The sequence below is a fragment of the Chelonia mydas genome, chromosome 2, assembly GCF_015237465.2.
Source record: "Chelonia mydas isolate rCheMyd1 chromosome 2, rCheMyd1.pri.v2, whole genome shotgun sequence".
Taxonomy (NCBI): domain Eukaryota; kingdom Metazoa; phylum Chordata; order Testudines; family Cheloniidae; genus Chelonia; species Chelonia mydas.
Window position 1 is genome coordinate 172,692,901 of NC_057850.1, and position 22,618 is coordinate 172,715,518.

The 22,618-nt window shown below is 40.2% G+C and overlaps 1 protein-coding gene across 6 annotated transcripts in view; it reads left to right on the plus strand.

Annotated features, from left to right (window-relative positions):
- Positions 1 to 22,618, plus strand: part of AMPH (amphiphysin) — a 168,389-nt gene that overhangs the window by 112,967 nt on the left and 32,804 nt on the right. For all 6 annotated transcript variants that reach the window (XM_037890027.2, XM_037890026.2, XM_037890028.2 and 3 more), the window contains 8 exons: positions 422 to 529; positions 1,456 to 1,541; positions 4,218 to 4,293; positions 6,093 to 6,175; positions 8,896 to 9,037; positions 12,574 to 12,702; positions 18,154 to 18,267; positions 21,271 to 21,294. In XM_037890027.2, coding sequence (XP_037745955.1) covers positions 422 to 529; positions 1,456 to 1,541; positions 4,218 to 4,293; positions 6,093 to 6,175; positions 8,896 to 9,037; positions 12,574 to 12,702; positions 18,154 to 18,267; positions 21,271 to 21,294 — 762 coding nt within the window. The remainder of the gene's footprint in view (positions 1 to 421; positions 530 to 1,455; positions 1,542 to 4,217; positions 4,294 to 6,092; positions 6,176 to 8,895; positions 9,038 to 12,573; positions 12,703 to 18,153; positions 18,268 to 21,270; positions 21,295 to 22,618) is intronic.

Below are 22,618 nucleotides of genomic sequence, written 5' to 3' on the forward strand. Positions count from 1 at the left end.
TTTTCCCTAACTCAAAGAAAAAATTAATATATATTAATCATTAAATTCACACACTGTGTAATGTGAAAGGGAAGATAGTTTGATACTATTATAGTCTAGCTTAATGAGTCCATTCACACTGCTGGAGAAAAAGATGCGTGGGTTCATATATTATAAAATTGATATATGAGATTCCAGTCCTGCAAGCTCTCCACACAGACATCTCTTGTCATGCCCTTATTTCTCAATAAATAGGTTCCTTATTAAAATAATAAATTATCTAAATTGTCTCTTTCACCAATGTGCTTTCACTGTACAATCTTATGATAAATAAAATTTAGATTGCAAGTGAGAGGATAAAGAATCAAAGACAAATTAAAGCAAATGAAAGTTCCATCTCCGATTGCTTGGCTGTGTGGCAATAGTGCTGAATTTTTTGCAGACTCGCATTGCAAAGCGAAGCAGAAAGCTGGTGGACTATGACAGTGCAAGACATCACTTGGAAGCCTTGCAAAGCTCAAAAAGAAGAGATGAAAGCAGAATTACAAAGGTAGGGTAAATCTTTAAATAATAATGTTACTGGCGCAGATGTCCTGAGTTTGGGTGAAATTTATTTCTGCACACTCGATAGCATAAAGTCTGTTCTCTTCCATTCCAGAAAATGGGACTGCTCATATGCTGACGTTTAAACACATTATGCATTCTGCTAGATCAGGGCCAGAGTGCTCCGCTTCCTGAAGGGCTGAGTCCCATTTAAATCCTATTTTGAGTTGCAATGGGATTTAAGGGGTTCATAGGCTTTGTGCTTGCCCTTTGTACAGGGATCAGTTGTGCCCTTTATGAGATGAAAGACCACCATGAGGGGCTTCATCCTACAGCCCATTATCAATCATATGTGTAGTCCCACTGATTTAACAGCATCTGCTCACATGAATGAGGGTTGCAGGATCTTGCCCTGGATTATTAAATTCTTCAGAATATTGTCTATCGCTCTGTAAATAAATAAGAAAAGAGTGTAAATAGTAAAACTGAGAAATGACGTTACAATGTGAGTTCTTTGGAAAATTGCTGGTTTTCAGTTTTGTTATAAATTCAAGACTCGGCAAAGGTTCACCCAAAGGTTTAGAGAAGCTCTGAACCTATACAGTAAAGCTGGGCCAATTTATTGTTTGTATTGAAACCTCATGGAACTTGTGATTTTTGCACATTTTGACACAAAAAGAGGTAACTTTTTCTTTCGGTGTCGATTGTATTCTTTGGAACCAGAAATGCCTGGGATTCAAACCTATGCAAGCCAAACTAAACAAAAATGTTTGCAGTAGCCTTTGCGAAATGAAACAAGCAATAGTAAACAACAGTAGTTTGAACCATGCTCTTCTTTTGTTAATAGAAAAACAGATTTGTACAGTGAAACTGCACAAATCTGTTTTTCTATTATTTGGAGAATAAAAGCCAACATGTCTTGCTTTGTTATAGGCAGAAGAAGAGTTTCAAAAAGCACAGAAAGTGTTTGAAGACTTTAATATTGATTTACAAGAAGAGCTGCCATCTCTATGGTCAAGGTAAGCAAAACAACTTGCATATATAGGCTAGAATTTTCAAAGAATCAGAATCAGTCTCCCAACTTCCACTGAATTTTAATGTGTGTCACAGGATGGCTGGCCCAGTAAATGAAGTAGGTCCAACTCCCCAATGTCTGAACTAGTATCAGAACCATAATTTCTGAGCATCTCTAGCAGCTTGCTTTCTTTAAAATTGCATGGCAGTCCCTGTGTTACAAGTTACAATTTAAAAAGAACTGGAAAGAGATAAATAGCTGTAAAATGCAGGTATTCTGTATCTATTTTAGATTTAATAGGCAGGTCAACAAGAACGGCAGAGAAATCTTCCATTAGAGTGTTACATTATTTGACAAATGAGACTTGAAAAAAGGATGCTTTGGGTGGCCAGAATTTGTCTGCTGTTGTCCTCTAAACTTCTGTTTAAAGTGAGGATGAGTTCAGATTTTTCTGTGCTGTTAGTCCTTTCAGGCACTTATCACCTCAACACATTCTTTTTACAGGCACCAAAAGAAACAACAAACCAAACAAAAAACCCCAACCAACTGCCCAAAAAACCCCCAAAAGTCCACACCACACATTTTGGCATACATGTTATTTGCATTACAGTGTGTCTGTTACCTTCTAACTAGACTACATGGTTGATAAAATTTCAATGTACATTTGAGCCTACAGTCATGTTTCAGGAACCACATTCCTTCAAAGCCCCTATTTTTTGATACTTATCACTTTACAGAAAAATGACCTGTTGGGATGAAATTTCTCAGGCTTATTCTCGGCCCAAAGGCGATTTTTTGCTGGTGAAAATTTAGAGAAATTGCACGTGGAATTTCCAAACAGGTGTAAAATTTAAGTTTTTATGCTCTTTGAATAATCCTAAGTTTTTTGCACTAGTATAAACCAAAGACATGTTTTCAGGACCAAATTAAAAAAAATTGAAACAATTTCAAAAAATGTGCATACACACACAGTGCAATTAATTGCTCTCACAAACTTCTATATGCAAATACCTACATGCTTGTACAATTATGTATTTTGCATTCATAATTATTTTCTTTTACATGTGTGCATATTTTGCATGCTCTATTTAGGCATCTGTTTTAAAACTTTGTATGTATACAGCCTGTGAGGTGATGGATGGTGCTTGGAGAATGAATCAGGTTTGTTTAGTGAATGAAGCTCATTTGTTCCAGAAGTTGGAAGGTGTAATGCAGGAAGAGAAAGGACAGTCTTGTGATTACGACAGTTTAACGGTCTGTAGAAATGGATTCTATCCTTGTCTCTGTCACAGAGTTTCTGTGCAAGTCATTTGAACGAAACTTTTCACAGGAGGTCACTAACTGTATGCATCTCATTTTCTGGATGCCCAATTTAATACCCTGGAGATCAGATTTGCAGAAGTGCTGACTGCAACTGAAGTCTGCGAGACTGTGTTCCGAACAAAAAAACTGTACAATGTTAAATGCCCCCCAAAACCCCTCAGATTTTCAAATTGATCACCCAATATTAGTGTGTGCTTTTGACATTAATGTCCCTGTGCCTTAGTTCACCATCTGTAAAATGGAAATAATGCCACCTCATCTCACGGGGATGCTGTGAAAATATATTCATTAATGTTTTTGAAGCACTCGGATGCTGTAATGTTCTCCACCATAGAAGCCCTATGTGAGATAAGATACTTATGCACTAATCTCTATGTGCACAGGAGTATTTGCTAATCTTGCCTGTCTCACAGTGTTACTATAGTGAGACTGGAAGAGCTCAGTAAGAGTCTTGTGAAAAATAGACATTGAAAATTTTTTTTTGCTTGCTTAAAGCCTGGATGCTTTAAACATCACATATTCTTGTTTCAGTAAGGCCAGCAACTAGATGGGTATTCCAGATTTGGGGAACATGTTTCTCATCTCTTGGATCTGAAATTACCATGATTTGAACAGGCAGTGTGGTCCAGAGGATAGGGCACTGGACTCAGATCCAAGAGATCTTGGTTCTGTTTTAGGCTCTGCCACTGGCTTGCAGTGTGGCCTAAGGCAAGTCACTTCAATTCTGACTGCCTTGCCTTTCCCCTCCCCCCGCTTTGTCTTGTCTAGTCTATTTAGACTGTAAATTCCAAAAGCCTGTCCCTTTTTGTTCCTCTCTCATGCCCTAAGTCTCTTACTATATATTTGTACTGTGCCTAGCACAGTGGGGCCCTGCTCCCATTGGAGCGTTGTAGAGGCTACTGTACTACAAATATGTAATAATAATTCTATACTAACATGGTAGGAGCTTACGTACAATACATAAATATAATTGTTTTATTGGGCACTGATGATATTAACTTCAGTGATAATGCCTACAGGACAGATTCTGCCACCCTTATTCACAATGAGTATTAACTTACTCCCTAAGTCTTCCCCGTATGGTCCCATTTATGTTAGTGGAAATAAAGTAACCCTCAGCATGAACAAGTGTGGCAGAATCTGGTCCCGCAGCTGCAACACTTCAGGAATTGTTACATGATCAGTGAATCAAGATACAATTTTTTGTTTAATATTCCGGTTCAATTGTTTGCTTTTCTCAATCGTCGGGACACAATGAAGAACGTTGCTTGTTGTTTGAAAGAAATGAACAGCTCATTTTCTCTCCTTCACTCTCTTCACCCTCCTTTTTTCCTTTCTCTCTTTCATCTTCTTTCAGACGAGTTGGCTTCTATGTGAACACTTTCAAAAATATATCCAGCCTTGAATCCAAGTTTCACAAGGAAATAGCTTTGGTGAGTAAAACTAAATGTGCTGTGTGAATTATGCAACAAACAAATGTCTTATTTGGGAGCAGTGGAAAATATTGCAGCGATGTATCTGAGAATTTGTCCTTACTGCCTTGATCTCTGGTGACAGTGTAGTATTAACATGAGTTTTCACTACACTTCTTTGCACTATACAAGAGTAATTTCCCTGACGTTGTTGGATAAAAATCCAACTGCAGTTGCAATATTAAGCTCTTTCTCTTTTTTTAGAATGTCCTCCCTCTCTTTTTTTTCCCCCTTCACACTGTCCTCTTACACATTATTAATGGGGCAAGGTTGTTGAGCACTTTGTGCCAGCATTAACTTTCAAACGGCATCAACTCAACAGGTGCAAGAGGCAATGGCAGAGGCTTCCCCTTTCAAGATCTACCTCTGTGAATTCCTACACTGCCAGCAATTTATCAATATGCCCATGGTTCTCAAGCTAATAGAGTAACTTCAGTAAGCTACTTATGACCGTATGCTTATATACTTCACCAAGTCAGTGCCTAAGAGCTTGTCTACACCCAAAAATCAGTTAAATTTAAAAATAGTTAGGTACAATAACTGTGTGCAGACCAGCTTGTGTGTATGTGAGAGAGACAGAGAGTTAAAGAAATATTAGAAACTAACCAAGTTTTCAGGTAAGGGTCCAACAGTAACCTTGATTGTGCCTCACACTTGAAATCCCCAACCACTGTCCTCTTACAGGTTGGAGATCCCACCACATTCCAAAAATAAAAAAAGAGCCTGTTCCTTTGAGTGTGAATTCCAGAGGTATGCATTCTAGTTGTGTGCAATGATAAAACCCACACCCTTCTACAGTACTGGTACAGGGTGAGTTCTGCTTCATATCTGTAGGATGTCAGGGTGGACTAAGGGCAAACCTATGGATTAAGCCTGGTAATTAACAGCACTCTGTTTTATGGATTTTTTTTTAGACACAACAAGCTACAGGAGGTGTTGTGACCTGTTTTCTCTACTGTTAATAAAGTTAGCTTAAGACTGGCTCCCTTCAGGAGCTCTCCACGCACACCAAACTATGCCATAAAATTGGCCTCTTTTTCATCTAAGAAACACCCCATAGAACTTTACAAATGTCAATTAATTATTGAATCATGGAACCTTTCTCTCTCCCTCCTGCAGACAGCTCCCTTCTTCCTTGGCTGATTCTGTAGTCAAAGTCCCCTCTCCCTCAAAAGCTTGTCCCTTTGTTCGTCTCTCCTGCCCTAAGCTTCCCTTTGGCTCCCTGACACACTCAGTTTGTAGTTTTTAAAAGCTAGTACTAGCAACTTGGTTCTATGTCCTGCTTCTGTGGAAATTCCATTTCTTCAAACCAAGGAACACTGCAGAGAAGTTGAAGAAAACTTGTTTTCCTAGGCTTCAGACAACCGAATGTCCTATGGTGTTCTCATTTGCATGAGAGCCATTCATGTTAACCACTTCTTTTATTTGTTCTGGTGCTTCATCCCGATATGGTGTGAATATGCGAGTGTCCTTGACAGCCACAGCTCATTCACTACACATTGCAGGTTAGAGTAACACATGGAATTCATAATCACATACAAAATGAATAAATTATATATAGACTCCCCAAATCATCACAACTTCAGTCGGCTTTGAATCAGGCCCTAAATGAACATGACACTATGGTATACCTGAAGAGGTCTATATTGTTTTAGAGAAGTCAGCAACTTCTAAACCAGGCTTACCATCTGCACTTTTATCTAATATTGCAACCTTTAACCTAATATCACATTTAATAGGCATGTGCTTTGTCTTCTCAGCTATGCCACAAACTGTATGAGGTGATGACCAAGTTGGGAGATCAGCATGCTGACAAGGCCTTCACCATCCAAGGAGCACCCAGGTAATAAATTGTTTATGAAATTACAATGGGGCTTTCACCTTTCTAAAACAGTCAGCCCAGCTATAGCATGTGGTACTGCTACATCTTCATCTATGAACACCAGTGTACAGCAGCTAAGGATCTGGCCCTTGCATTCTTATAGGTGGAATATACAACAGTGTTGCCTTGTCTAATTATTTTACCACAAATCTTGTAATATATGGTGTTTTACTTAAAGCCATGGCTCCTGAATGCATGTAGATTTAGTTAAAAACAAAGTCTGTTTCTAACCCTCATGGTGGCCGAGGAAAGCCTGAGAACATTGCCCAAGTGCCCCCTAAAGGTTCAAAAACTAAAAGGCAAATTAAAGGAATCCCAAAATTATAGATATTTTTTTAAAATTATGATTTCTAAGCCAATCTCATGCGTTTTGGGAACATTTTGGGTTGGTGATACTGATGCTTTATCTCCTGACTTTTTTACTTTGCACAGCTTTACTTTGCACAGCTTGATCAGCTGCCTCTCTGCCTGGCATAGACAGAAATGGATTTTCTGCTTTCAGTTGTATAATGATGATGGGATGAAAAGGCACAAAGTGTGTAAAGAATGGTACTGATCTATAGGGAAAAAAAATCTAAGTTTTAGAGAGACAGAATACATAACTCCTTCATTTATAACCATCATCCCTTCCATAAGCAATCGTGGAACTAAATTCTGACCAATGTGCTAATTTGTCCCCAAAACAGTGTCACATTAGCATTCATTAGAGCTCATCATAAACCAGAATTTCTATCCCAAAGGAGATTCCAATATTTCAACATTTGTTTTCATCCTAAATCAGAAGGAAAACTTGAAATATTGGAACTTTTCACAAAATGCAAAGGTTAGAAAAATGTCTATTCAGAATTATCCAAACATTTCATTTTGGGTTCATTCGACCTTAATCTGCATCTCCCTGAGCTGCCACAGTGCCGCATGGGAGTTTTAGTTCCTTAATGTCCCCATTCTTCCCTATGGACTTCCCTGTTTGGACTACATCTCCCATGATGCACTTGTAGAAACTTTGATTTTACAGAAACCAAACTTGCTGTTAGGAATTTTCCATCAAAATACTTTTAAACTAGCATTAATATATACCCATGTTCTGGCCAGCTGTAGCCCCACAAACACACACATGCTTCCCCTGCTCTTCCTTTGCCAAGTTACTCTTCTCAGAAATGAATGAGAGAGAGTGGTTAATACAGAATGGGCTATTTTCTAATTTATTTAAATAACCTTGTATTTTTGACCTTCTGGTATGACAAGTTTTGTGTGTGTGTGTATATATGTATATATAAGGGCATCACTACATTATGTTGTTGTGTGAATACTGTCATAACCCTGGTTTGGAAGCTTTTCATTGTTATGCTAAGATTCAGCATGAAGATGAAGAACGAACAGCTTTACTTGAGTCTAACTGTTTTGCCGAAAGCCTGCATAAAATTAACTACCGTGCACACTCTGAAATATCTTATGCCCCAACATGCACTAGATCTTGTGTCAAACCTGGAAGGATTCTTTGAGGGCAGTTTTTTTTAGTGGCGTTTGAAAAGCTTGTTCAGGAACTCAGGAAAGGGTCATTTCAGAATAAGACAGTTAATATTTTTTATTAAGAAGCAAATAAAGAACACAGTGAAGTTTGGACTTTTCTTCAGAGTGGGAGAAGGAAAACAAAACAAAAAATTTTAAGGGGCATGTAATTGAATATGCTACCTTGAAGGGAAATAAAATAGATAGGAAGGAGCTTGTTAATAACTGCATATTCCTTTTTTTTTAAAAATATTTCCACAGAAAGAGGTGGTGAGTGTGAGCTACAATATATTCTTGCCAAAGAATAAATTTGCTTTGCTTTAGTGTTAAAAACATGATTGTGGTTGGTCTCCTCAATCATGTAATGCTTCACTTCTCCCTAACATATGTAGGGCCAGTTCTCTTCTTATTGAATACTGTGCTCATAGAATGCTGTAGACTGTAGGCTCATTAATTATAGAAGGAAAAATCTGTTTTCTTCAATATTAGATGTTAGAAATTTCTAGACAGTAAAATGTCCCTCTGACTTTGAGCTTGATCCAGCTGGTATAAATTGATGTAGCATTGACAAAATCAACTGAGCTATGCTGATTTACACCAGCTGAGCATGTGGCCCTATAATTAGTAGTAGTCTTTGGTTTTTGATTAAATTTCTTCTTATAGCTGTTGTTCTGTATGATTACTATTAATTATTATTGCCCCTTGAACTGGGATTGTATATCACTAGAGCCTTTTAGATTGTGAACTGTGTAAAGTAAATTGGTTAATGAAGACAATAATTGTCATTCACATTTTATGCTTTCAAACTGACACGAGAAATCATTTCAAATACAGAGCCTTCTGAAACGTAAGGACTCTATTTTTTGAAGATAAAGGCACGAGAACAGTAGATGTTCTAGAAAACAACCTTTTAGAAAATAAGAATTTCCTTTCGCACTATAGTTCATTGATAGGTTGAATTTAATCACTGTTTTAATTATTTAATCACATAAGGGGCCAAATACATCCCTGATGCCAGGGATGCATTTCAACTATTGTGTCAAAAATATCATCATTTGAGGCTATAGAGTTGGAAACTTACATTTCTCAAAGGGTTCAGAAATGTAACTCGTGGTATAAAGTCAGTGAAGCCTCATGATATATTCAGAACTTGTTACTTTGTGTTCATCCAGTGACTCAGGTCCTCTCCGCATTGCGAAAACACCATCACCCCCTGAGGAGGCCTCTCCTCTGCCTAGCCCTTCATCTAGTCCCAATCATACACTGGCACCTGTTTCATCTCCTGCACCAGCTCGGCCTAAATCACCTTCACAGGTAGGAGCAAAGCTAACCTGGGGAGTGGGCCTCTTACACAGATGTAGCTGAGCTATTGTGGGAGATTCCACAGAGATAAATCGGGTGAGATTTACATTTGGGTGGTGAGTGCTGGAGTGCAGGAGGAGTGATTTCTACATTAAAATGAAGAGTGATAGTGAGCAGCATTGATGTGGCTTTGTCAGGAAGGGCTGTAACACCATTAGTTACCCCAGCTGCTCATTCCCCTGTTGCAGGTGTTTGTTTGAAATTGATCTGAATAAGAGGAGATGGGAGAATGGATTGAGACTAGAAAGTGGTGCTGATTGAACTATGTGTGTGTTGAGATACTTTATGTATAGGACCTTTAAAAGAATGTATATTCAGGGTTTTTCATGGGAATTAGATCTATCCAGCACATAAATTACTGTATGAAAAACTTTAAAAAACATTTGTGTATTAATACAAAAATAGAATTGTATATTACGATTTGTTTATTATTTACTATTTATGCACAGCATTGCCATTAAAAAGTCAACATTAACCAAGAGTTGTCACCACACAGAGCTATCTGAGATACCATAATTTTTCCTTTCCTTGGGATAAGGAATACTTGTGGTAGCTCAAATACTATACTACTGTGCTAATTTTTGGCAAAACACTTATTGGACCTGATTGTCCTATTAAATTGATTTTTATACTAGATTGAGAAGTTTGATCTCGATGGAGTCATACACTGAGAATCATGAAAGTGAGATAAGAATCCGGCTCATTAATGGCAACTTGAGCAGTGTAAGAATTGTACATGATGGTTTACATGTATATCAAGCATATACTTTCTATAGTAAGGCAGAATTTAAAGTTTTTAATTAAAATAAGCACAACACTGCTAAAACCCTTATAAAAAGAAAGATTACAGAATTATATTTTTTAAAAATATGATAGTAGTTTGATATACTATATGTTAAAATAGTAGTACTGCAGTGTATGAGGCAATCCCTATTTTTATATGGGGAACAGTTAAACATAATTGTATTTTCATGAAATTATTTGTCTCTGAAGAGTGTGTTTGCACACTGTTTGCCTCTGTAACTCACAGTCTACTTGTAATTCAATGTTGCCCTATTGATTTCATTGGAGATACGTTGCTTTACATCATCTGAGGTCTGCCCAAGTTTTATATGCCTGTTTTTGACACTTTCATAGGCACGGATATCCTATTAGGTGTTAGTCCAAACTATGGATTTACCATGGCTATTTTTATCCTTGTGATATCAGAGGGATTATAGTTTCCTTTCCTAAAGAATAAATATGATTTGATTTGTTTTGTCACTTTTTCTGTGTCACATTGTAACAAATGTGTCATCACAGCATACTTGTTGCATCTGGAAAAAGTGCAGTACTATCTACCATCAGATTCTCCTCAGTGCAGGATACAATGCTGTACAGACCAACTGTACAGTAGATGTCCTTAGACTTTGTTAGTTCCTGACTGTAGACCAGAGGTGGGCAAACTACAGCCCGCGGGCCACATCTGGCCCGGCCCCTGAGCTCCTGGCCCAGGAGGCTAGCCCCTCCCCTGTTGTCCCCCCACACCTGCAGCCTCAGCACGCTGTGCTGCCGGCGCAACGCTCTGGGCAGCCGGGCAGCGCAGTTGCAGAGCTGTGGCCTGACCCGGTGCTCTGTGCTGCATGGTAAGGGGGCAGGGAGCAGGGGGGGGGTTCGACAGAGGGCAGGGGAGTTTGGGGTGGTGGTTAGGGGGCAGAGAGGGTGGATAGGGGTCGGGGTGGTCAGAGGGCAGGGAATGGGGGGGGTGGATACGGCAGGGGTTCTGGGGGGGCCAGTCAGGAATGAGAGGGGGGGTTGGATGGGGTGACGGGGGGCAGTCAGGGGTGGGGGTCTGGAGTTGGTCAGGGGACAGGGAGCAGGGGGTGGTGGATAGGGCAGGAGTCCCGGGGGGGGCAGACAGGGAACAGGAGGGGTTTAATGAGGCAGGAGTCCCAGGAGGGCCATCAGGGGATAGGGAATAGGGGGGTTGGATGGGGCAGGAGTCCCGGGAGGGCCGTCAGGGGACAGGGAATAGGGGGTTTCGATAGGAGGCAGGGGCCGGGCCTCCCCTAACCTGTCCTCCATACAATTTTGGAAACCTGATATGGCCCTTAGGCCAAAAAGTTTTCCCGCCCCTGCTGTAGCAGACCCTGAATGTTATCTTTTCTGCCATCTCTGCTTGATGCTGTTATCACAATTATAATCACAGCCCAGCAAAGTGAATAGAAAGATTCCCATTGACTTCACTCAGCTTTGGATCAGGACCCACAAGACAAAGATTAAAAACTTATCCTAAAAGACCTGATATTTTTCATTCTTTCATATTTGAGGATTTCAGCAGCACAAGCCTCTGATGGCTGCATCTGAAATTTGTAGCCCCCTAAAATTAATTTTAAGTGTAAAAAGATTACTTTTTTAAAAAAAAGTAAATTGTAGTTTTGTGGTATACTCTGTCCCAGACAATATACTGGATGGTTTCCCTGGAAAACAGAAAATTCCAAAATATGTTTTATCAATAGATTATTCCACATAGAAACCTGTCACTACAGCAAATAACTTTTATAACTGCAAAATTTAACAAATCCTGTGTCAGTGTGAAGCCCAGGTTATGCAGATTAGAGTATAATAGCACAAAGGTAAAATAAGATTTTTCTATAGGCACTCAAGTTTCCTCTTGAACATGCAATATACAGTATTGTACCTATCTTATCAATTGGGGACTAGGCAACTTCTGGCTAAATCGCTGTCCTTTAATTGGTTTCATTCTGGATTGCTTGCTTGTAGTTTTAAATAAAGAAAAACTTACATATTTTCTATTGGATAAGAAGCCACAGTCAAGAAAAAAGTAATTGATGTAGATGATTGGCACCTTTTGTCGTCCACACAGGCAAGTTACAACACAGCACTTTGGTACGCACTGCTATTCACGCCTCCATGGGCCAAACTCCGGGGCAGCATAGACATTCCCTTAGTCTTAGGGGAAAAAGGACATAAGTAGCTGGCAGCACTGGGAACTAACCATTATTAGCCTTAAATAATGGGTGAACATGAGTCCGAAAAATGAATAAACTGAAGAAAGTTTAAGAAAACAAGTAATGAGAGAGTTAAGTTTCTGTGCAACCCTGCAGTGCAAATGAAGCTACTGTGTTGCAGGTGAAGTGTCTTCCAGCCTATTACCCTGATAGTTTGAATCTTCAGCCAAGAAATGCTGTTGTATTAATCCTCTCAACTGGAGTCCTCATAGACATGAGAGATTTATTTTAAAAAATGTTTTCTTCCCTGAAACCAGATGATTTTGAACAGACAGTGAGTTTCTGATCTGAATTACCACAGTGGAGTTGCTGAGGTCAGCGGAGTTACTTCAGATTTGCACTGAAGCAACTGAGATCAGAATCTAACCCCAAAATATTTAAGATGAACTCTTTATTTTAGTCCTACTTAAAACCTAAAATTCATTCAACTATACCTGCCTTAAGGTTTACTTTGTGACATTTTTGCTCTTTGCTTAGTTGAGGAAAGGGCCTCCTGTCCCACCGATGCCTAAACTCACACCCACAAAGGAGCTGCAGCAGGAGAATATCATCAGCTTCTTTGAAGACAACTTCGTACCAGAAATCAGTGTGACGACTCCTTCACAGGTCAGTCTCGGAGATGATGGGTTGCTACAATATGAGTCTAATCTTGCAAATCCTCCAATTCTCCAAGAGGGGAACTACTATTAATGTCAGTTGGGGTTCTGAGTGCAGAGGCCATACAACGCTCATCTTTTATAGTATCGTTGAATGATTTATACACATTGTTCGTCTCAGGAGGATTAGAAGTGGTGGCATATTGAAAAATGAAGAAATGCGATGTTCTGAGGATGGCTACAACTAAAAAGCCTGTGAAATGTTTGCAACTAAACTTGACATTCATCTGATTTCAGGTTTCATTAAAAATCAGCCTACTTTGTTTTTAAAGCCTAATACTTCCAAATATCCCAAAATCCACTTTTGAGTAATCCTGGGGTAATTTATGGGCTTCCAACAAAATAATGAGGGGGGGAAAAAATCTTTTTCTCTTGATTCTGACTGGGGAAAGCAGGGGGAGGTGGGAGGGGAGGTTGACACTGAGATTTCAGTTATGTTTTTGTGCAGATTTCTCCATGATTGCATGTATTGAAAGCAAAATATATATTTGCATGTATTCATGTAAAGCATCCCCAACTGAATCAGGTACTTCTCTGGTTTTGACCTGTATGAATATTAATTACACAACAGTGCACTGTACAAGATAGTGTGATTTCTTAGTCTAATTATACTGTAAAATAAAATAAAAAATGGTGTAGGTTCAAATACCTATAACAAAAATCAGTTGTGCAAAATGTGCATGCATAAATTTCACTTAGTAGTTGTGATTGCAGGCAGTCATGTAATTACAGGTACAAATAGTCTGAAATCTGAGCCTAGGTCTGGTATGCTGTGTACAAATATATAAAGTATGAATTGATGTGGTATGTGTTTGAGAGTTAATATTTTCACCTAAATTTATACAAGATCAAGAGGATGTAAACGGAACTAAGAAAATCAAAATTAGAATCCAGACTCAGTTCAAGTAATATTTTGAGTTTCTTGACAAAAATGCAGTGCCACCTTTTGCAAGGATTCTACCCTGGCGAAGACCGCGTTAATTTAGACCTGGTCTACACCTTAAACTTAGGTCACCTTGAACCTAACTGCATCGCTCAGGGCTGTGAGAAATGTCATGTCCTCTGTGACGTAGTGAGGTTGACCGAACTGCACTGCAGACACAACTAGGTTGATGGAAGAATTTTTCCATTGGCCTAGCTATCACCTCTGGAGGCTGTGGATTTACTGCAGTGATGGAAAAGCCCCTTCTGTTGCTGTAGTAGGTATCTACCCCATAGCGCTACCATGGCACAGGTGCAGCTGTGCTGCTGTAGCGCTTCTAGTATAGACAACCCCTTATAGTCAGTGCCCCATGGGGCCTTGCTGGCAGTGGGATGTGGTGACACAGTGCATGCCTTGGCCACCATGGCCACACACCTCTGCTGGGCCGAAACCACTAACTGTGAGGCCTTTGCAGGTAGGTTGTAAGGGCCCTGACGGAGTGAGTGTTTCGGGTGCCTTGCACCACAGCATTTTGAGTTCATGTGGACTTGCCACTGCGGGGGAAATTGCGTCCTGGCTTACGCAGAAGGTGCCAGTCTAACCTGTTCCTGAATATAACCCCCTGCATTAAATATCATATCTATCTAATTTGCATCTTTCTAGATTGATAGCTGTGGGCCTGATTTTCATTTACACAAAGATCTAATGGTGTAAAAGGGCCTTGAATGAAGGTCAATCATATTTCTACCACTTTCAAGGCCCTTTTACACGGCCAGATGGTGTAAAGGGTTTTTAATGTAACTAAGAATTTTGGGTAAATATATATGCACGCACAGAGAGAATACGATGTGTTTTTACTACTGGTGTTGAGTGTTGTAGGTTTCTATAAGGGAAGTAATTATTGCAAATATAATAAATGAAAAGAGTAGAAAGCATACTTGCCCCTCATACACTTTTACATTATATATTATGTATGCAGTATTGTGTTACTCCAGTTGATTTGGCAGTGCAGTGCCAAGTGGTCTGAATGCCATCAAGCCTACAAGGCCCTCTACTGGTGCAGAGCTTAAAACATTTTTAATGTTGTTAAGAAACACCAAAGCCACAGATTGATGAGTGGTGCCATGCTGCACTGGTTACACATTTCAAAAAGGATTTTCAGTAGTTCAGAGCCCACCTCCTCCTTTCCCCTCCAGCAGAAGGAAAAAAAAACCATTATGATGATTGGTCATGTTTGTTATTGGTTGTTTATTTAGTAAGCATCAACAATGTGCTTGGTGCTGCACAAGATGTAAAAATAAGGACAGTCCTTCCTGAGAGAGTTTAAAATTTAGGGCTCTGATTCAGGAAAGTAGATAAGGACATGCTTATGTCCATCCCTTTTCAGGATAGCATTTAATTCCCATTGACTAAAAGACAGACATCAAGAAAACTGACATCTTGTGAGACCAGAGGAAGGTGATAATTTAGAATTGTGTTTTGTTGCTGCTGTTATGTGTGTTCTCTTCTTCCCTGGTCTCAGACAGTGTTAGGTTGAGATACTGAAGGCATCTGACACAATTTAGAGATTTTAGGTGTCACTACAATACTTGCATAATAATACTTTTTGCTGTTCACATAATTGTTTTATTTTCAGGATTTCAACTGCCAGACAAACCAAATAGAAAATGTTTGAGCCGTTCCCACGTTTGTTCCCATCACTGTCATTTCCGGGTGCCAGATACATTTGTTGGAGAGATGAAGCAGGTGTGAGGAGGAATTTTCGACAATACTCTGCTTTAGCCTAACGCTGCTTCCTTTGCAGTGAGTGGGAACGCTCTTGCTTGTTTCAGTGGGAGCAGCATGAGGCCAATGCTGAGCACTTTTGAAAATGTCTCACACAATGCTCTGAGCTCCAGTGAGGGTTGGGGACCATGGCTGTTGAGTCAAGCTTGAAGAGGCTACAGCATGCCCTCCCCATTGCACCGAGTTAGTTCCACTGGCTCTTCCTGATGAGGAAGCAAAGCAATGGCCCTGTCTCCACTCCACCCCTTTATCTCTCTCTTTTGGAGAGGCTAGTACTGACAGTGGCCTTACATAGTCTTTGTGCTCACAGGGTGGCAAAGGGCACATCATGCTGATCCCTAGCAGGAGTGCCTACATTTCTTGCGTCTTCCTCCTCCCTTGCACACTTGTGCTTAGACAGGCACAATCTTGCCTTTGCAATACACTCCCAGTTCAAGCCTTCTTAGAGGTAGATCATGCCATTGTTTGTTCATGCTTCATCCCATTCTACAGGTGTTAATCTATAGAATATACTGAGTAATCTGTTAGACATTTCTATGTGTTTCACGTCTTTTTTTAGTTTTTCCACTTTCCTAAGTTTTCATATAATTCAGTATCTAAATTAAACTATAGCTTTCTTCTGAGATGTTTTTTTCTAGAGTTAAAATGAGCATGCTGTTCATTTTGACCTAAAGGTAGCTGATGTAACAATCTCTTGAACAGTCCATATCCTATCACAACAGGTACTTCACCTTGTCACTTTGCAGGGATTAAATAAGACTCCCACTCATGTGTTTCAGTTCTCGTAAATAACAGCTTCCTTCCCAAATCTCAGTAAAAGATAATTAATTTCTCTGTACTCAATCTGATTCTGATTACATACTGGTTAACACTGAGTTATTTCATGAAGCTGTATAACTATATGAATGCTAGTGCCCAAGGCCGGCCTTATGGATGGTTGACATGAGCGACTGCATAGGGTGCTGTGCTTGGCGGGGGAGGGAGGAGAGGGGCATCAAGAGTGTTACAATAACAGCCTTCTGCCAACCCCAGCCCTGTTCACCTCATAGCTGCGGTCCACCTCTAGCCCTCGTCTGCCCCCATCCCCTGCACCTCTGCCCTCCTGCCTAGCTGCACCTCCAGTATAGCTCCTCCCCCATCCCCAGCTCCACCCCATCTCCTGTTCTGCCTGCACCTCCGCTCCGCCCCCAGCCGAGCTCCAGCCCCCCCCCCCCCACTCCCCCAACCCTGCTCCAGCCTTGCCCAGAGCACCACTTTAGGTAAGGCCGGCCCTGCTAGTGCCTCAAGATTATGGTATAATAAAATCTAAATGTTGCTGACAAGCTGACTTGACAAATCTTAACAAAGGATATAATCCTAGTGTGTATGCAGGGGTGGGGAGGAGTGTTAATTACCTGAGTCATGGTATCTACTATATTTTCAATATATCCATGTGACCTAGGATTATGCTTAAACCTAACTGGAACTCCTCCATGTAAAACTGTGAGCCGGTTCATATGAGAAATTAACAGCTGAGGGATTTTTTTTTAGCAGTGTAATTCCTTGCACTGAATAGGTCAAATTCTATGTATATACAGCTTTAAAATGAAGTGTATGAATTCATAGAAAATATTATTAGCCTGATTTTCAGATAATTTATGCACCTAATTTCCCTGGGACAGTTGACATGCTTGTGCATGCAGGTCAGCTTTTTTCATGAGAAATTATCTAATCAGACACATTTGAACCTGCCATTTCCCAGTAGTAGAGTTCATTTACAGTGTTTTCACCCTTAACATTTTAAAACTCTGGATCTATCTGTTTAGACCATTAGCCACCAGAGAGGTGTTTGTGTGTGGTATTTTATCATTCACCACGCTGGTGTGGCTAACCTGAATTCCTTTAAAAACAATACACCAGAGCCTCACAAATTAACACTTCAGTAACCTGCATACTCCACAATTCATATGTAAAAAAACCAGTGGTTTCTCTCCCTATTTTTCTGTCAAAATTTAAAAATCAAATGCTTTAGTGAGGTCTTATTGCAAAAACTAGGACAGTTATGAAAAATAATTAAATCTAAGTTGTAACTGTGAAATTAGTGAAAAGAAGCACTTTCTGATGCAGTATTCTAATTATTTTTTCATGTTTGTTCACACAGAGCCTGATTCAAAGCCCAATGAGTCAAAAAAGATGTTTGTATTGACTCCATTGAGCTTGGGATCAGGCCCTTGCTTGACAATTAATAAATTGTGAATAAGAAAGGCACTACTGTAGTTAATGCAGACTTTTGGACAGATCAATGTAGCAAGATTTAAGCAGGGCTGTGGATGACTCTACAGTTTGGAGTCACAGACATTTATTAGAGTGAAATTTGATTCACGCATATTCATTGTCCTTTTATGTTAACTTTTCACAAACAGTCGAGCATTATTGTTGGGATTTTCCGAGGACCCCAGGACGTTGGATGTCGGATGGGAATTAGGCATCCAAATCTCTTTAACTTAAAGCTATAAGGGAAGGTTTTTTTGTTTTTTTTTTGTTTTGTTTTTTTTATCAGGACTGGCAGTCATGAACACTGAATTCTATGGAGAATTCTCTGAAGTCTTTAGAGAACTTTTCCCCTCTGGTTGCAGGTAGATGGGAAACCTTCATATTTTGCTTGTACGGTGTGGTTTCTGTATGAGTTTTAAGTGAGCATCTCTTCTCCAACAGAATGAAGCTCCTGAAGTGAAGAAAGAGGAATGTTTGCTAGATCTGGACTTTGACCCTTTCAAGCCAGAAGTGGTATCAACAGGAATAACCCTAACCCACTCTCCCATGTCTCAGGTATTTCTTTGCTAGAGGTATGCTATACAGGAATAGAGTGTGTTGAATTTGGTAACAAACATCTGCCTCATGAATTAATGAATGATGAATTTACAATTTCTGAAACACTTGATCTTTCATAGTTCTCATTAGCCATCCATCTTCCTACTTCAGCAATACCAGTACAACCTGATGATAGGGTAGGGGAAGAGAGAGAAGCATCAGGCTAATATGAGATTATAGTCAAGCAGAGCAGCCACCTGTAACTGATGGCTTTGACTCTGACGTTATACCTTTTTCTCAAACCATAGACTAACTCAGAAAAAATGTTGTAATCTTCCCAAGCCTGCTTTGCTGACAGGTTCTTTTTTTAAAATCCAGCTATGACTGTCTGTGGCTCAGGAGACACTCAGTCTTATAGGGGCAGCATACTACTGCTATGCTGTGATAGTCTTTGTACTAAGTACAGAATATGACCTGATTGGCTTTCTTTTTCATAAATCTGTTTTAGTTATGACTATAAGAAAAATAAAATAAAACTGCCTCACATGTTTTCATGTGGGATATTATAGGGAAGAATTATCATGTACTATATAACACTCTATGCCATGTTGACCGAAGATAGCTTCCCTCAGCAGAATTTTGGGCAACATGGGAGTTGCTGGCTTGACCTAGTGAAGCTGCAATTTTAAGTTTCTGTCTATACTGGTACTAAATAATGTTAATAGAATCCTTTCTAAATACACTTACTTCTGGTTGGGTGATAAGAATTTCTCTGGCCAGCATGGACCTGTCTCTTGTACAGCAGCCAGAGAAACCATGTTAACACTGCTAGCAAGGACCATGTTTCAGTGTGATTCTGGCCTGACATGATTTGAACTGTAATGTAGTTAGAGTCTAAATCAATTGTTCAGGAGCTCAACAGTGGTGGAGGACTGAGAAGACAAGCCAGGTTGTTGAGACAATCCAGGTTTTCTGCTGATCTTTCTCTCTGTGAATTAATTTATTTGGTGAGCATGCCTGGTTACATAATAGATCTGTGGTGATTTCCACTGATACATGTGGGGACAGAAAAACATCACACTATCAGCACTCCAAACTCCAAGTCAGATTTCTAGTTGCAGTTTTCAGTGTTTAATTATCATGGAGCTTTGTCACATCCTGCTTGTTTAATTCCCCTCCCTGGAAAAAAATAGAATCCTTGGTTTTAGATTTATGCGTTCAGTATTGACAGAAAATTCCAGCTTTGACTCTGCAAGCTCTGCCCTTTCAGCTCCTCATTTAATAATCCTGAATGTGATTAGAGAAATGGGAGAATTAAATACAAAACATGAAACTTCCATAAAAGAGCATTCATGCGCTGACAGGATAATGTACAAATTGCAGTAGGTTTTATTTTTGCAGTGGCTGGAAATATTTGCCCACATGAAATATAGAGAACTATTAAACAGAGACTATGTACATTGTCTGTGTATTCCCAAGTAGGTGCATAGGAGGCATTCACTAAACACTCTCCCACCGCCCCGCCCCCCCCACCCCCATAAACATGCAGAAGGGGGTTATCTTTTGTGTGGGTGAGACATAGTGGCTACCCCCACTCAGAGGATATCTTTGAGGATTACAATTCACTTACATCTAGTCAGAATAGTGGATTGTAACTGGATGAAATCTGATCTGTCTTTGGAGAGCCCTGTAATACTGGAGGGGAGGGGGACGCTAAGGATGGAGTTCCCGCCTTAAGTGCATTTTCTGAGTTTGTGTTCGTTTTACTGTTGTGGGTTTTTTTTTCCCCTCTCAGTAAAGTGCACTGAGGAAGTGTACTGAAGATAAACATAGTCTTCTGTGCAGTGGCTCCCAAATGCGTTCCCAACCTGCCATTTAATTCTCCCACCACATGCCCTCAACTGCAAACAGACCCTGAAAAGTGCCCGTCTGCTCTCGTCTCTGCCCCTACCTCCTTTCAATCTCTGTAACCCTCATTCCACAAGTGCCTGGCAGTATTCTCCCTCTGCCTATCCCACTCTTCCAGCAGTAACTTCCCCACCTCCCAACACCCTCACAGTCCAGACCACCCTCTGTGTTCTGTCCCTTCTCTCCCCAGTTATTATTACACATGCACCCCACAAGCACCTAGTCTCTTTCCCCCCTAGCTAATAACCAACCAACCAGAGAAACATTCTGACCTTCATTCTGAGTCCTGCTGGTATCCTGTCTCCTAGAGCACACAGTTCTGTCCCACCTCCCAGCTGTCAAATCTCCATATCACCCACAAGTGCCTGATTTTAACATCTTAAATCCACCTTTTCCTCAGGTGCCACTGGCATGGGAATGAGATAACATGCCTTAGAGTTAATGTTACTTTAAATTCTTTTGGCTGTTGGTATTTTGCATCTGAACAGTCAAGTTAATGCTATTTGAGTGTGTTTAGTAGGGTGACCAGACAGCAAATGTGAAAAGTCGGGACAGGGTGGGGGGTAATAGGAGCCTATATAAGAGAGAGACCCAAAAATTGGGACTGTCCCTATAAAATTGGAACATCTGGTTACACTAGTGTTAAGAGACACATCCATCAGCCATACTGGGTCAGACCAAAGATCCATATAGCCCTGTATCCTGTCTTCTGACAGTGGCCAGTGCCAGCTGCTTCAGAGGGAATGAACAGAACGGGCAGTCATCAAGTGATCCATCCCCTATCGTCCACTCCCAGTTTCTGGCAAACAGAGGCCAGGGACACTCAGAGCATGGTGTTGCATCCCTGGCTAATAGCCATTGGTGGACCTATCCTTCCTACCTGAAGTTCTCCATACATGCCAGTCATATGCATAGTGGTGTGATCTCACTGGACAAGTGCAGTTTTGTTGTAGTAGGAACTATCACAACCCTCCATTTGCCCTCCCCCAGCCCCCAAAATATACTAAGGCTGTGCTTAAGTACCGGGTATAGTTACAGCACTATATAGATAAGTTCTAACATACAGTGTACAAACAATATTTTCAACAATGTCTTTTTTTGCCCTTTTTCCAGACATTGCCCTGGGATTTATGGACGGTAAGATTGATATTTATCGTTGCGTATTGAGATGTTTTCTGTGCCTCTGATTCTGTAGCACTCCAGAGGATTTCACATAAGGCAAAATGAAGCATTTACAGAAAATGCCAGAATATTTTAAAGTATGTGAAGCCCACCTAACACCATTAGGAACGAACGGAAAAAAATGCCTTTATTATTTGGACAACAAAAAACAAACAGCTACTGTCATCCAGGTTAATAGGATTCTGCTACTTGTGACATTTTTTGGCTTTAAAATTGCCATGCTGGTGATTCAAGGTCCGATAAAGTCATTTTTACCGATGTAATTTAAAGTGATTTATTTTGCTTATTAGTGCAAACAACAAATTGCAGTATATTAACAAGATTTTATGACCTTTATCATCTAGCTCATATACAACAAATCTTTCTGGAGGTTTAATTTAAAAGGAAATAGGATCTTCAGCCAGAGTTCTACCATAGCCCTATAGCTGAATTCATCAGCCAAAATCCTATTTTAACAATGTACGTTTATGCCATTGGTGCAGCCACTGCTCCACTCCCAAGAGGTGTTGCTCATCCCATCCTGAGTACCGTATAAAGCCATTAGGGAATGTTATTTGGGAGTCCCCTTGACGATGCACATAGAGGGTTTCTGACATGTATAAGGAAGGTTTGGCTGTTCTTAATTGATAGCCAGAATAAGATTTACCTATCTAAATACCTACATGTAAAACAATCTGATGCAAAGCCATAATCCAGGTCAGAAAGCTTTACAGTAGGGATCTGATCTAAAGCTCATTGAAGTCAATAAGTTTGAATGAGGTCCTGACCTAGACGGCCTGTTTTGGTAAGAGCCTAGATATGTACCCAGCTGCCCATTTATGGTCACATCACACTGGAGGTGGAGTTAATTTCATCTCAAGAGGGAAACAACTCCTGGATTTAAATGATTTAAAGTGAACCTTCTCTCTAAATCCTGCATTACCTGCTGAACAGATGTCTCATATGCAGGGGATTCATATGTACAATTCCTCATCCATCCCATGTAAAGCACAGAGAGACAAAAGTAAATGGTCTAGAACCTCAGCCAGTGTCAATTAGCATAGTTGGTTTCCTGGGAGCTGCACTTATTTATATGAGCTGAGCATCTGGCCTTATCTTTTTCCTACATCTCTGCTGTGCTAGTTTTCCATGAATATCCTCAGCACTCCTGAACCCATTTGTTTGCCCTCCAGCAGCAGCAGCAGTAATAGACCCCAGAAAGTTTTGCCTCATGTCCACTGCTTCAGGCACAACATGCAAAGCCTTCAAGGGTGCATTTCAGGCCAGCAAGGAAACCAAA